The sequence below is a fragment of the Manduca sexta genome, chromosome 13 (assembly GCF_014839805.1).
Source record: "Manduca sexta isolate Smith_Timp_Sample1 chromosome 13, JHU_Msex_v1.0, whole genome shotgun sequence".
In the NCBI taxonomy this organism is placed as follows: Eukaryota; Metazoa; Arthropoda; class Insecta; order Lepidoptera; family Sphingidae; genus Manduca; species Manduca sexta.
Genome location: NC_051127.1, coordinates 13,269,093 through 13,285,913, shown reverse-complemented (window position 1 = coordinate 13,285,913; position 16,821 = coordinate 13,269,093). Strand labels below are relative to the sequence as shown.

At 35.5% G+C, this 16,821-nt stretch overlaps 1 protein-coding gene across 6 annotated transcripts in view; it reads right to left on the bottom strand.

Annotated features, from left to right (window-relative positions):
• LOC115449115 (sodium/potassium-transporting ATPase subunit alpha) overlaps nucleotides 1-15,351 on the bottom strand; it is a 73,831-nt gene extending 58,480 nt beyond the window's left edge. For 3 of the 6 annotated variants that reach the window (XM_030176828.2, XM_030176826.2, XM_030176827.2), the window contains exon 1: nucleotides 15,107-15,351. In XM_030176828.2, coding sequence (XP_030032688.1) covers nucleotides 15,107-15,130 — 24 coding nt within the window. In that variant the 5' untranslated portion in view covers nucleotides 15,131-15,351. The remainder of the gene's footprint in view (nucleotides 1-15,106) is intronic. The other 3 variants (XM_037438104.1, XM_037438108.1, XM_037438106.1) reach the window with 3 other exon arrangements.
• Nucleotides 15,352-16,821: the final 1,470 nt, after the last annotated feature.

The following is a 16,821-nucleotide window of genomic DNA, read 5'->3' as shown; positions in this document are numbered from 1 at the left end:
ATTCCTAAATATCAAGAGCTTATAAGCGAAGAATGGAACGGACTAACATGATAGGATAGCAAAATATGTGATCTCACTCCTTGTAGCGCCCAACTTAATTTTAGCGAAAGATATATTTGGTCATATTAGTTTTCAGTAGCATTAACGGCGAAGGAAAATCATTGTAAAGAAAACTGTATATTTGACAATTCTCTGAGAGAATTTTAAAACTATTAGAAATTGACCAAGTGGGCTTAAGCTAGCGTGATCGACGCAAAACCTACTCCTCATATGTAGAGAAAGCCCGAGTACAACAGTAGGACAGATATACAGAGCTGATATTATTAATATCAAAAGCGAGGCTCAAATTGATAAGGCGTACTCGAGTTCTATATCCCCACGAACCCGTATAATCTAATAAAGAAATATTTGCCAAAAAAAGAGTAGATGTTGCAAGAATACCTACCTACACGACGTTTTTTATTGGAAGAAGGATTCTTTGCCACGCAGACTTCATTCCATAATAAAATAAGCAAGCCTTACATCCAAAAGTGAAGTTAATCCATTTGAAGCGTTAAAGGTCGTCATTTTTATATAACTTAGTATTATTTTTAACACGGCATTAGACCAGGTTAATGAAATCCCTGAAATGCTTGTTATAATACCACCTATTTCAATTATGCGACAACCGTAAAGGAAATGAGTTTTAGTATCACATGTGCAGGTCGCGATGTCATCAGACCTTTGCGGAGGCCACTTGCATAATGTGACGATGCTATCTGAATAATACCATCTCCATTCCCGCAATAACTGAGCGAGCCGTATCTATAACCACTTATAGAACTTGGAGTCTCAAAAGGTAATTGAGTTTCACGAGGCTTGTTTAAAAATGAACTTGGTTATTACTTTCATCTATGGCTTGCTATGAAGATATTCCCTGGAGAAAATTGTTTGATTAATAGAGCTTTCAGCCAATAGCAGTTGCTGGTCTCTCGAGGTTTCCTCGATATTCCTTTCATCGCAAACGTGGCACAATGGTGAGTGTATCGAATTGTTCACGGTTAATTATACTTTATCTCATAGTATTATTATTTAATTCCTCCATCGTTTATTCTGTCAGTAAATCATTGATTTATGGTCGTTTCACATATTTTATTTATTTATGGTTTTGCTTTATTGGAAATAGAAAATTTATATCAGTCTTCTATTTTACTGTTTCAATGAACTTACTGACTAGTCATCCGACATCAAATTTCTTACTACTAATATAAAATACAAGTGTCCCAACTAAATGAAAATACTCGAGATTGACCATAACTTACATCCCGATCTGTAAAATATAAATTTAGAATGACCATTAAAGAATAGTTAAGGTACAATTAATCCACTCAGCAATACTTTGAGGACTTTTTCAAAAGTATTTTACTAGAAGTATTCTATCACTTCATTTTCAATGTGCTAGAATCTCTACAAACAATATAATAATTAAAACTGCACATTTAATATCATAACAACACTTCTGAATAAAAATAACTTCCATTTTCAACTTAAAAAACAAACCATTATTGAAGAAAACATCCAATATTTCTCCTATAGACGGTGGTCTTTCAAGAGATGGTCCAATAGATCGAACTCAAAGCCCATTGTCCTCATACTGGCGTTTTCATACTTCAACATCATTAATAAATAACTTGATCAGACATATTTCACGCTGACGGCGGCACTCCCTCGGCGAAATTAATCGGGAAAGTAAACTGGCCTTCGGGGGCTTAATTGGTTCCGCTCTATTCTAGGATGATGTACTTTATTCTCGTCACAAAGCCTTAATTGAAGTAAGGTTTTATGGTGGCCAGAATGGTATGTGTAACAACCTAGGTGGGCTTTAGATTTGATGGCCCACGTCTAAACTGCTTGTAATACGAAAATAAACCTGACCCTTCCGCCGCGAAGCTGAATAAAAAGAAGCCTTAATTATATTTGCCTTTAGTGCCATTTGGCTCAAATTAAAATATTTTCATCATACCACAATATTATTTACAGACTTTGGTGTAAGCGGTTTCCACTTTTTTAAATTCTAGTACTGAGTTTCTGTGGTGTCCTTTGTTCCGTTAGTAAATATTCATTTCATTCTACAGACGAAAGCAACTTAATTGATGTTCATTACTTATAAACCAAGGACATACAATGAAATAAATTAAGTAACGTCAGACATTCTATTCTTTTTAATAGAAAACCTATATTACTTATTAAAGTGCAAAGGAAGTGAACATAACGAAGCCATCTGCATTGTAGATAGAGAGTACTCTAATAAATTAAAAGCTTTTACACATCTACTAATACGGTTAATTTATCACTAAAAGTAGTTTTTACTTTATTTTCTCCGGGAAGATAGACGAGCTGACGGTAAACTCATTAATGGTGGGAACCATTAACAGGCAAAAAACTTGACGTTTATAGAATTTTTCTTCTGCCGTACACCAATAGCCGAGTGAGAAGGTCTTGGTTATGGGTCGTCTGATATGACAATACGTCGCACTTTTAATAAAATAATGACCTATTTCAAAATTGTTAATTTGTGGCAGTCGTCGGAAAACAAATTTTTGTTTGCTTCCCTTTTTTTTAAGTTACTATAAAATTGTGCTTATTAAAGATAGGTAAAAAATTAAACCTATAGCATGAGAAAAAAAGGGAAATAACTAAAAGGTCGTAGACAGAAATTGGTTGTTTGACGATTCCCACAAGTTGGCAAATTTTGAATGGGTCATTATTTTATTAAGAGTGCGACGTGTACACTCAGCAAGGGAACACTTCGTAAACGATTTATTGGCTGCCCATCTGGTGTATACTCAGCCGCGAGGACGTTGACTGACTCTTCAGAGTACCAGTAATCGATCCAAAGAGCTTTAATTTCGGATGACATGACCAAACGTTTTAGATGCGCATTTGCACAATCGACCAAAATCTTTATTTGATGCAGCCCTTCCAGGATAGAAGCGTTGCGCGATCAACAGCCCATTTAATTTTTAGCAAGCGCCTTCAGCATCACATCACAATGACGTCAATCTTCTTTCGACATTTTTGTTGGGTGGGCCTTGGTTCAGCTCCATACAAGAAAACAGGAAATACTAAGCATCTTATTTAGATTATAGAATATAGGATGTCAAAAAAATTGGGTACATAACCAATTAGCTAATTGCTGTACCATATTTTTACTAACCTCTTTGAGACAATAACTACAAAAATTGTGCAATACGTCCGTCGCTCCACAGTATCACACAAAAAAAAATTAGGTAATGATATTTCATATTCCATTTCAAAGAACAGTATGCTATTTTTGTGAAATGCCAAGCCTATTTCACCTCTGACCTTTTGAAAATAACGTGTCTAAATGAGAAAACAACAGACGTTGTTACATCCCTGTCTGGTTCTGTACCTGCTATACATTTTTTATGTTTACGATACTCATTTAACGTACACACTACTTTTTATGTTTATGAAATTATACTAACCTGGAATATGAAATGGTGTTGCACGTTATAAGACCTCAATCATTTGTAGTTAATAATGTATATTAATATTAATCAAAACAATATTAGTCGTCAGTTTTAATTCATACGTACGATATGCATCGCTCTATTTCGCAGGACATTATAAAATGCACCCCTAATAGCCCCTAATGTGACAAAAACCACCGCCGTACATAACTCAATCATGCATGACCTATCATGCAAATGCACGGCCTGAATGTGCTTGGCAATTGTTAAAATAGACCTATAAATTCTCGAATATAAAACTGGACTGCTAAGCCAGACGTGTCCATTTTTAAAGCTTACTAGGAATTTTGTAAAAATGTCAAATGGCGTGCTTCCGAAAATAGCCAATATGCAGTAAATCAGTAAGGGGTCAAAGGTGACGCGGGCGTGCTTTCACCCAACCATTGTAGAGCATGAGTAGGTACTATACTGCATTGAACTTACGCCACCTATATGGCGCCGAAGACTTATGTAACTTGTATAATACGATTTTCGCGTATTCTAAACATTTTATAAATTTGTTAAATGGAATCTCGTAACTATAGGCTGCGTAAACCTTTTTCTAGAGCAACATTCAACCTTGATACAAGTTATTTCAGAACAAAATTATATTATTTCGGTAATAAAGTTACATTTATAACTGACAGATGTTACGAGCTAGTCCGTTCTAGAATTTTGAAATCAAACGTTACAGAACGTATATGAAAAAATGTTAACAATTTGGACCTCGTTCAAATTTCGCATTAACTTGTCAAACTAAACATTCGAACGCATAAACAGATATCAGCAACATTTGGCGCCAGTGCACCTAAGTTATGAAACTAGTCGCGACCCCGCCAGATCGATAGCGACCCCCTTACCGACCAATGCACCAAGCCAACTGCCCGGGAAAGCCGCACCGTGTATCACTCACTTTATAAAAATAAGTCGGACGAGGGTATTACATCGATTTTCACTGTGTATTTCACAGAAGGCGATTTGAAGTTTAAAAGAGTACGTTGCGAGTTTTGTACGTCCAAACATTTACTATGTGCTTTATAGTATTAAAAATATATAGTATTTTTTTGTATCCTGTATTACAATGTACTATGAGGTATGTAATACATATTTTATTATGCTTGTTATATTAATGATTATGTGTTATAAAAAAAAAAGTATTGGAATCGACCCATTTGAGAAGATACGTTGACAAAACTAACACGTGGATAGCAATACTTGTAAGCAATTTCTAATAATCAAAAGAAATTTCCGAAATAATTTTGCAGCAAAATAGCCTGATGAAATAACAATAAAACGAAGCATAATTCGACGAAGACTATAGATGAAATTCGATATAGTTACAGACTTTGCGAAAGCTTTAATTTCACAAAACTATTGGATTTTCTCCGCCGAGTTACGAAGACTCTTCACTGGAAAATGGCGGTTGGAATATTCCGTTGCTTTTTTATTATGAGTTGCTATTTTAATGTAATTTAAGAATATCCGTGTTAGCGCGATATATAGCCAAGTAATACTTATAATTATTATTTGTTTATATTACTGAATTTTCCATCCACACAGGACATTTATATTCTAGAAACTAAAATAGAAAGATGACTTATCTTGGGTTTGCCACTCGGTTTAATGCTTAAACAATAAGATTAAGCATATTGGTTGATTAAAGGCACTAGTAAGTTGTAAAGCTGAATTGGGAAGTGAGACTTGAATAATCTTTCAGAAAAAGAGAAGACATCACGGAGTCTATATAAAGAATATCTTCTTCAATTCATGTAATGAAGTCATATTATTTATACATCTAAAAGTGCCCCTTTAGAACGAGCTCACTGTACCAAAACAAGATTTACTTAGCAAAAAGCATTTTACTTGAGAACGGACGAAAGTAAATGCAACAATAACAAATATTCACAGCCAATTCTTTTAGCGTGCAACATTCATGCATAATAAACGCGAGATCGGATTCAAAGAACCAACAGTGCGGAAACGAGAGGCTTATCGAATACCCTTCTTTGTGTTAAATATTGTACGAATAACGTTATCGAAGTCGTTGTAGTGTGAATATTACGATATTAACTTATACTTAAATAGTCGGAACACTCACGCTAACGTGGGAATTGAGATATAGCATTTTTCGAATACAGAAACTATTATTTGCGGGTATTGGCTTCGGTAAATAAGACAGTTGGGGAATATCTAAGCAAGATCATTATAAACGATGAGACATACTTTGCAAAGTTCCCTTTTTTGTCTTAAAGTATATTATCGATTTCCTCAAAATCTACTGAACGGATTTTTATGACATTTGGTATGGAGAAAGTTTAAGACTCTCGAAATAGTATAGGCTACTATCTATCCCGGGAAAATCCATAGCGGGACTTTTATCCCGGAAAAATCGTTCACACGGGCGAAGCCGCGAACAAAGCTACTTATTTATGTTACAAGAAATAAACTAATATACTTAACGGAATCAGTTATGACAATTTTATTTCTACTGACAGCTAGTATGATAACAGAAATTTATTCGATTTTATTATAAAAAAAAAAACTAACGAAATAAACCATTATACAAAAATTATTTTCCGTAAAGAGGAAATTATTTGTTTCAAATTTAATTAAACCGTGGGTTTCACGTGCGTTGGAAATGTTGCGCATTAAATAGTTATTGCTTATTTGCTGCTAGGGAAAAACAACTAGGAAGTATACTGTATAATATATTAATTTATTGCCTATGTTATAATATTAAGTATATCAATATTTATAGACATAGTTCGATCGAATTAATGTTAACAACGAGATTGTGAAAATCAATACATACAAACAAGGCAGCCCTTTAAGCCGGGGACACACTAAAGTTAGAGACAACGCCCATAATGCAATAAAATCGTTAAATTAAACTAAATTTAAATTTCAAAGAAATTATTGTGTCAAGTATGTCATATCTGTCAAGAATACATCTGTCAAGTTATCGCGAAAGGTGATTAATGCGATAAATAAAGTCATTAACATTTTAGTGTGACTACACCATTAAAAAAACTAAAGTTAATATTTCAATTTGAACCCAAAAGAAGTTATAATAAGAATTTCAAAAAACATTGAATGTTAAAATTCTGTACGTGTGCGCACTAGATCCCTGCGAACTAGGTTAAGCTCGCGTAACACCAGACAGATGGCGGGCTTAGGCACAAACGATTTAGACTCGAAAAACGGGTATATTACATTCGGATAGTCGCATCAATACGTGAATTTGTTGTGGATTTTATTTCCAAAAATACTATATTTTTAACGTATTTGTAAAAGGGTATTATGACATTGCGTTACTGAATGAAACCGTATATTTATCTCCTTAAAAATAACACAATAAGTTACTGGAACTATGTAAAATAAAAAAGGGGAAGTTTCGAATCAATAAAAAGTAGTTTTAATTGTACTCAGCCTAATGCAGTGGTATTTCAAAGAAATTATTGTGGCTGCTACTGCGAAGATAATTCATTGCAACATCAAGATCACATGAGCAGTCAGAAATATTCACGCATATGTTATTTTCGCATTAAACTACAAAATGTTAAAAAAAAAGTCTAACTTGGTTTTTAATGAAAATATTCGTTATTCGTGGATGATTTTTTGTACATTGTTAAAAGAAGTAAAGACGAGTATGTGGTTTCATTTATTAACGTAATGTCAAAAGACCCGGTATATCTACAAATCATCGAAGATAGTGCAATATCGCGTAATTAACATTGGCAAATACCGCATAAGTGACGAAAATAGCCAGATTGAATTAGATACTATACTTTTGATTATTTTGTCACCCTAGCAATATTAACCGTTGCTAGTAACGCGGTATCGTACAAATTACAATCCTCGAGGTAATCATTCACATATAGAATTTACATTACACATCATCCGTTGCATAATTAATGAATATTTTATATTGTCATTTACCACTGACCGCTATTGTGTTATTGTGCAAATTAAATGGTTACGTTAACAACTATGTACGCATGGGCTTAGTAATTAAGGGTTGTTTGAATAATTAAAAAGGTGTTAAGGGTTGTGTAGTAAATAAAAATTATAATTGGCGCACGCGGGCCGCACGGGTCATCAATATACATAAACGACGTAAAGGTTGAGTTTCTGTAGTTATATCCTTTACTAAATACGAATAGCTTTATATCACTCAATTTTTAGACACAAATGGGTCTTATAATATTAGCCCCGTATTAAATACCGTCCCACTGTTGGGCACGGACCTTCTCTACTACTGAGAAGGTTTAAGTCTTAGTCTACCACGCAGGCCTAGTGCGGATTGGTTCCCATAATATGTGGATTTAAAATATATTTAAATAATCTGAATAGTTTTGTACTCATGCTGATTACCATAGTGGGTGTAAGATATTGACAATTTTGACATATCAGGACACGGATATTACAACGAATTAAATTCAGTCATATTAATTAGGTCTACAAAATAACCTCAATCGATACTTCCAATGAAATAGACATTTATTTTTTACATACATTTATTAAGTTATTCGGATTGCGCGCGCACGCTTTATAAAATTGATTAGTCTTTTGTAGATTGCAAAGTTTTGATATAAATACGAGATTCCTTTTTTAAGTATTCACAAAATATCTTTCTTCTGAGTAAAAGTCAATACAATTGACATAATTAATTACAATATATAGTATACAGCGTATTAAAAATTTTACGGATTATATCGCGGTTTTGTATATTATAAAATTCTCCCGAAGTTTTGGACACTGCAGCCTTCATAGTCACAGAGGAGAGGAACGCCTGAGGTGTTGGTCGTCCGGAAAGCCAAAATTACAATATCTACCTACATAAAATTAACAATACTACAAGTATTTTTTTATTGTTTTAGCTATTGAAAATTCGTAAGAATGTTTTATTTCAAAATCTAATATTATCGTAAACATAAGAAATCACTATAGAAATTATAGTCTCTTTACTGATATTATCGTTTTCAATACCCAGTACTTACCTAAATATTTCAAAACAAGGTTAACATTGCACCAAATCTCTTTCAATACGTAGTGAATATAATGGAAATCACAAAAAACCTCACATGAAAAATGTAGAAAGTTCGCTCGTTTTGCAGTTCAGGCTATACACTCGTATCTGCAGACCCCATTAGTGCATGCAACGGTCCAATTTCCGGTATTTAAAATGAGGCCGTCTGCACTACTTACCTACCCATCTACATATACCATACTTTATAACTTATCTCAGTAAATCACACGCTGCTTAATTAGTTGGCAAGTAATTAAACAATACCGCACGTAAATGGTGTTTCGGTGAAATTACGTAACATCAAGCCGGTATATCGCAGTACCGATATCTAAATGCGGATAGGAAGCAAGTACTACGTACCGCTGTGGCATGGGCAATTTTCTTTACAAACCTGCGTGTCCTTTATATATTTTTTGCCGAGCTTATCTGAGCTGGCAGAGGGTGGTTATTGTGTCTCCTCAGGTCCAATATATACGTGCCTAAAATGTTCTGTGTAGGGGAATAGATTACGCAATTGTGTTCTTTTATAGCTCTAATTACTTCTTATTATGGACTCGGTGATAAGCCTTTGTCTTTACGTAATGTCACTCAACTCTTACGTAATGAAAATGCATTTATGGACGCTTTTCCGTGTAACGTAGCCTCGCTGGTTGTAGCCGATACATTGTGGGCAGTCAGTCAGTCATTGTCAGGAGTATCATTACGCACAAATGCTACGACCTACGAATATCCTTCGGATTAAATCATGGAGTAGTATATCTAAATTAGACTACAATAACGTAACTATCATTAATGATTATCGCTTTCATATTTTTATAGAATATAAATAATATATCAAAATTCGTACACTCAATTTCCACTCCAAAAGCAACCCTAAAACACAATAAAACAGTTAAATTTTTCTTGTCCTAGTTTCGTCTACCAACCCTCAATTTTAACCAAGAATATCTTCATACAGAGGGTGCAAGCGAAAATTTCCCTTACTCGGCGCAAATTGCGAACTTTATAAGGATGACCTTCCATCTTTAAAAAGATTTTAAATTCCACCGCCGTCGTAGAATATTCGCCCTGAGAGATCTTGTTTTAAAGTGGCGGTCATTATGTTTCCAGTAACGATATTCGGCGGGCTGAGGCGAGATAAATATTCACGCCTCACTGGCGAAAGTCTCCAATGGACCTTGTTTCGGATCGTCCTTGGATTATGTCAAAAATAATAAAGTGAAACCTGGTGTAATATCACATATTTTGGTTGAAATCTGGAAAAGTATAAATTGGTATACGTATATCTGAATAGTGATTGAAAATTTTAACACGTGCTTTTTCATTTCCGCGTTACACAGCTGTCAGTAGCGTAAGTAAAAAATAAATTCAAAATATAATTATGTTTTCTTTCGTATAAAATATATTCTAGAGAATGTCATAAAAATATTTATACAGTTGTAGGAATCAGAACCACTGCCTTTCAAAACAGTTTTTTTAGATCTCTACGCGCATATACCTAGTCTTGCCATAAATATTGTAATAAAGAAAAAAGAAAATTGTTAACTGCAAATAACATTTATTACTTTTACAGTGTGTCAGTTTAATACATAAATATAAAACAATTAAAAATATAAAAAGCTTATTCGAAGTGGTCTCCATTGGCTGCAATACAGTCCTTTAAACGATGAGGCCAGTTATCAATAGAAGCACGCACTCTTTCCATGGGAAAATTCTTCACTGCCAATCGTATAGATTGTTTTAGGGACTCCAAATTATCATGGCGTTTAGAGCAAGCTGTACTCTCTAAAACTGACCACAAATCATAATCCAGCGGATTAAGATCGGGACTAGACGACGGCCAGTCTTCAGCTCTGATGAAGTCCGAAACGTTCGATTCCAACCAAGACTGCGTGGACCGAGCTTTATGACCCGGCGCCGAGTCTTGCTGGAAGGACCATACTTGGTTATTGAACATGGTGATGTTAAGGGGCTTAACTACCTTCTCAAGAATGGTATCTTGATACACTTGTGCCGATGTTTTGATACCTTTTCACAAAAATATGGCTCAGTCACTCCTTCATAGCTAACACCCCACCAAACCATCACTGAAGTCGGATAATGTCCACGTTGCACTCTGTCGACTAATTGGGAAGCTTCCTTAGAGCTTTGAGCATAAATACGGTCATTTTGTTTGTTAAAATGTTGCTCAATTGTAAAAATTTTCTCATCCGTAAACAAAATTTTTCTGTGACCTCCCTTTGCGTACCGCTTCAGTAGTTGTTTCGATTTTACCACCCTATTCTTCTTTAAATTATCAGTTAAGAAATGGCCAGTGCGTCTCTTATAGGCTGCAAGTCCTAAGTCATCTTTTAAAATACGCGACATGGTTCTAGGTGCTATCTTCATTTCCCGAGATAAAATCTTTTGCTTTCGGACAGGATTTCTTCGAATTCTTTCCCTTACTGCTTTGACCACCTTTTTCGTACGAACACTACGTGGACGGCCAGATCTTTTCTGTCACAAACAGAGGAGGTCTCATTGTACCTATTAATAGCCCGGTACACAAACATTTTACTAATACCAAGTGTATGGAGAGTTTTAAAAATTGCATTTGGCTCCATACCTACTTTGTGTAATGCTATCACAGCGATTCGGTTCTCTTTATCACCCCACACCATTTTAATATCGCAAAATATTTTATAATGTATTGGCGCCAAAATGAGAAAACACAATGAACAATCGTATAAAAATGACAGATTCGAAATTCAAATGTAATATTTTTTTATAATTAAGTGTAACAGTATTTATGGCCAGACTAAGTAATGCAATGAACGTAAAACTAGCGCAAATAAACACAGCTCTCATTGAAAATCCAACATAAAATCTTTAGCTACGAACGTATGGAATAACAGCGTATTTAACAATAGCAGATGATTTAATTAACGACACAATCCGTCTACTGTTACGCTGGGCACTAACGAGGTGGCCGCTTCGACGGCGTAATTAAAACGCTTCAAAAGAAACTCTGCGTACAGCCGCTGACGTTTTAGACGCGGCTGAATAATATCCTCATTAGGACGTGGTTACACAACGTCTGCGAGAGCCACCCACGACCCGCCAAGAATTATTAGGACATGCTCTCATTCCTGACATCCTGCGGAATGCTCGGCCATTTGCGTCAACGGTGCAGAGCCTTAGCCTCGGCCGGGCCTGCGCGTAGACGACATGTCAGACGGCTGCAACTAAGATATATGACCAACGTCATATTTGCCATCAAACAATTAAGGGTATCGCGTACTCTGTAGCGGTATTAGTATTATAGTCTACCAGATAGGAGAGATTGACAGGAAAAACTTCAAAATATTGCCAAGACAGGGCACATTAATATACAAAATATTATTATTCTGTTACTAAAAGCAGGACTGTACAAAACTCAGAAATAATGGCAGCTAGAATAAAATAGATTATAGTCTTAAATTAATTGAGAAAAAGCGTTGATGACACAAAACAAATGGCTTTTGTCCAAGTAAGTTCCGGTTGCGAATACTTTGGATCAAAATAATTTGAGAATAATAAATTGTTATAGGAAGTGTATAATGGACGAGATTTGCCGCTATTCAAAGATTCTTTTAAACGTGACCAGGAAATTATAAAACGGCGTGCGTTAAAATATTGAATGGGCAGTGGGCCCATTAATGATACTGAAAATGAAAAGGACAAGTATTCAGGTGCAGTTATTCAGGCCATAATGCCAACGGCACAATGTTGGTATGGGCGCGGAAGGCCGCCCATGTACATGGACTGCCAATGGCGTTCGCTTTGTGCTCACCACATATAAATCATTCAATATTACGTACTTCACGTTACGTTCATATCGAATCATACGAGAATGAATCGAGTGCGTCGGTAAATTATATTTATTTGATTTGTAACGACGTGCAGCGAATGATGTAACTCATATTTGAAGAAATGCTAACGTCTAGCGGGCATGGTGATTTAGAGTGGCGATTGCCGTGTTCCCATTCGCATGTAGACTCCAGTAATAAATAATAGCACTATACGGCCACAATCAAATATCTCGGTAGACTCGTTCCGCACAAGCGGGTAAGGTCGTGGAAATGTACGAGGCGTATGATTTAGCCGCAATAAATCCATCATATGTGTGTAGTACTGGCCGCTAGACGCTAGCGACTCGCCAGCAGAGTATTTTGCCTACGGATGTGTATGTAACCTTGGTCTGAGATGAGCCCGTCTTGGAGCGCGTGCTGTGTCCTTTGACACAAATGCGGATGCGCTCAATTGGCGCGGCGACCGCTATCGAACCGCGCTAAACATCACGCAAGGCTGCAGGGCAACTTTTGCAATGTTTTTGTACTTTATTCTTTCATAGGTTTTAGTGGGGGAGAATAGGGTTGTTTCAATCCCAAATAATTCCTTTGTTTCTTATTGTTACTCAAAAATGTCATCAATTTTATTAAAATCTTAAAATATTTTATTGTCATTTTCTTTTGGGATGTCTATATGCATTAGATTGAAAAGAAACCATATCTTAGCTTTTTCATAAGAAATATTCCAAAAGCTACAGTATTATTTGTGTATTTGGTCTATTTTGCTTTATAAAACCAGAATGTTGATATCTAAATTTCTATATTAGTCTCATAATTCTATACTGTCATAATTTTATGTAACCATTTCGTAATACTATATATAAAATAACCTGTATATGTTTCCGGACCACAATACCACCTATTACGAACATTCATCAAGGCAACACCAGTGGGTGTGGTGACCAATCCATGATGCTGTGTTACCATGAAAGTAATTTAGAACAGTGTAACCATTTACACAACCTACACAAACACTCAATCAACCAGGAAGACCAACAGGAACATTAATTATAATGAAATATGGCTAGTTATGTAATCTTATTGTTTTTTATATTGCCTTTGAAGGTTGAGAAGGTGATGGCTCACCTGTAGTTTAGTAACTGTTGCATGTGGGCAAGCCAAACTGCTGGAAACCATAAGAAAATTCTATGTATCAAGTCTTTTTTTATAGAAGACAAAACTGGACAATTATGTCTAATAAACCGAAATAAAACTAATTATCGCATTTTATCGCGAATTTTTATATTATTATTTTTGATGTTGCAGACTTTACAACATTTATGGTCACGGGGCGTGCTGTCAGAGAAACTTATGCATTCAACATTATTTTCTGATGATCATCATAGTCATGAAGGTCCGTCTAATTCTTCTTTTCACTCTGCTTTTAAAAATTCAATGTTACAGGATGACTAAATCTTTTTTGTACCTGAAAACTGTTCCACGGAACTGTTCGTGAGAGAATCGGCATACCATTTTATTCAAACCATAGCATATTTTATTTATTTTATGATACAAGCAACTTTTAATGTCACTTTATTAGATTATACACTATTCACATTGAACAACCTTCAAACGCATCAAAATCAATGTATTGTACAATACCTGAAATATTTCATGTCATATTGGTATTGCTTTTTTTCATGTTTTTTGTTTGCTTTTTGTTTGATGGTTTTCGTATTACCTTCACTTTTGGCATAATTAAATCAAATTATTATTTTTTTTATAACATTATGTTTGATATAATGATTTCTGTTAGTTGTGGTTGCCTGGAACTCAATAGTATGATTTGAGTGCTTGTTAATTTTAAGTTCTTATAGTAGCACCCACTGGTGTTCCAATGAAAATAGTTCTTTATGATTGATCGCATAATACAAAAAAGCTAGATTAGGTAATTGATTTCTTATTTATTTATAACAAATATTTTCAAATAGGGTACTCGTGTAGAGATATGGGTAGAGCTTAGATATTCTCATCATGAATTTTATTTATCAAAATTGTAATAATAAAATGATCATGTATATAAGTCTCCAATCAGTGCTCTATCCTATGTTGTATGAAACTCACATAAAATCTTATACAGAAAACAAATTAAAATCTATGGCTTTTACTTAAGATATTCATTATATTGATTTTATATTGGCCACGCCCGTTATCATAGAAAAATCTTATGTTTTGTTTCGCACTTTATCAGCAATTTCTTTGTTATATTGTAAAAATATTCATTTAAGTACTTCAAATGATCATATTTAAAAAATATATATAGAATATTAACGCATTATAGTGTGAATTATATTATAATCGTATCGCGTTTAAAAACAATGGTTTAATTTTACTCTCCCGGCTTTTCAATATTCATATTATATGATTATTAGAACAATAAATCAAATTGTTGAATGAAAAGTACCTGTAAGAAACGTAAAACTACCAATAAATGACTTAGATATGAAATAAGTTGAATCTTTAATGCATAATTAATTTGTATAAGTTAAATTTCTCAGGAAAACGTTGAAAAATAATAGTTTTAAAAACCGACTGCAGGGGCGTGGCCTTCTCTGGAAAAATTACAAGTACTACTCGCAATACTAGACTGCAAATGCCAATGCAAAATAAAGAAATAACATCTACTACATAAAATGAACTCAAAAGGAAAGAAATGAGAACGTATTTCGTGAAAACAAATTAAAAATAATACTCACATCCAGAGATTCCTTCGACGCCATCTTTCACACACAAACAATTTGACGTAAATTGACGTTTGTCGGAAAAATCGATAACAAGACGCAGTTATTCGGATACACATACGGATTTAACAAAAAACGAACATCCGAAGATTATCATCTAAAAATATAATACAGCACTATTTTGTTTTCTAGTTATTCTACCTTATTTCGCCACATGTTTTAATGTGTAAAAGAGGATGGGGATGGAAACCGGTTATGTGATAGATTTATAATATGCGCGAACCTCAAAACAATGACAATGACAATTTCGAAGCAAAGAACATTACAATGCTACCAAGTATTTGTATTCTCTTTGAATGCTACGGAAATTTCGAAGCTTGCAGGACATGTGGCGGTTCGAATGTATATAAAACTATTGAAATATTTACGTGTTTTATCTCTCATATGTTACTGGTGGTCAAGTCTCTCATATATGAGAGTCTGCCTAGGTAGGTACCACCGCAATGCCTTTTCCTGCCACCAAGCAACAGTGAGTAGTTACTGTTGTGGTTTTGAAGAACATTGTATTTAGTGTAATTACTGGACATAATAAGACTTAATATCTCAAGTCATAGGATGGCGACCGCAGTGGAATATCAAACAATGCCTTGTTATTCATGGTATTGGATAGTATTTCTACGGGTTATAGGCGGTCGTATCGCTTACCATCAGGTGAATAGCAAACTCGTCTCGTCATTCAATTCTCATCATTCATTCGTAAAAAATATTGCCGTTAGTGTAAAGCGGCGATAGCTTAGTTGGTTATGGAACGGACTGCCGAGACGAATGTCCGCAGGTTCAAATGCCAAGGGCACACACCTCTGACTTTTCTAAAAAATTATGTGTTTTCTTTGTGAATTATCCCTTGCTTTAACGGTGAAGGAAAACATCGTGAGGTAACCTGCATACCTGAGAATTTCTCTATAGGAATTTTCGAGGGTGTGTGAAGTTTACTAATCCGCACTAGGCCAGCGTGATGGACTAAGGCTTAATCCCTCTCAGTAGTAGAGGAGGGCCGTGCTCAACAGTGGGACAGTATATAATACGGGGCTGATATTATTATTATTATTATGTTGTATCTTTCCTGCGGGAAATCATGGTATAAAGGCCGGTCCTTTTGAAGGCTTGCGTGGGGACATGGATCCAACAGGAAGAGGCCCCTTTAAGATACATTACTCTAGTTGGGGTTTATACACCTTGCGAGTACTCTCTCTGTCTGTACTTATGGAGGAAATACAGCCAAAGACAGCGCTTGCAAGGTGCAGGGACTAATGCAGAAAAAGATAGGAATTATACTGGGTCTATGGATGGGATCTAGCTGGACTGGTTGCTGGGCTATTGATTGAGACAACGGGACGCCTGCCAAGTAAAATGTCTCAATCTTATGTATTCAAGGCAGAGGGCGACTTGCCCCCACTAGATGGGCATCCCATAAGTGGCGTAAGCCAAGGAGGCAACACCGGTGTGGGTGGCTTAAAGGTGTCGAGAGGTGTGCACCGATTTCACCAACGCGGGTCGCTGTCGCGTCCCGGAGCGGGTTTCCTCGCTATTACGCAGATTGAGCACTTCCACCCTGGAGCTGAGGTTCTTAGCTCTTGCGACTTCCACCCCTAACCGGCCAGTTAAGGCAAGCCAAGGGTCAGCGGGTCTCATTTAGCCCCACGGAATCAGGGAACGCAGTGTCGCCACTC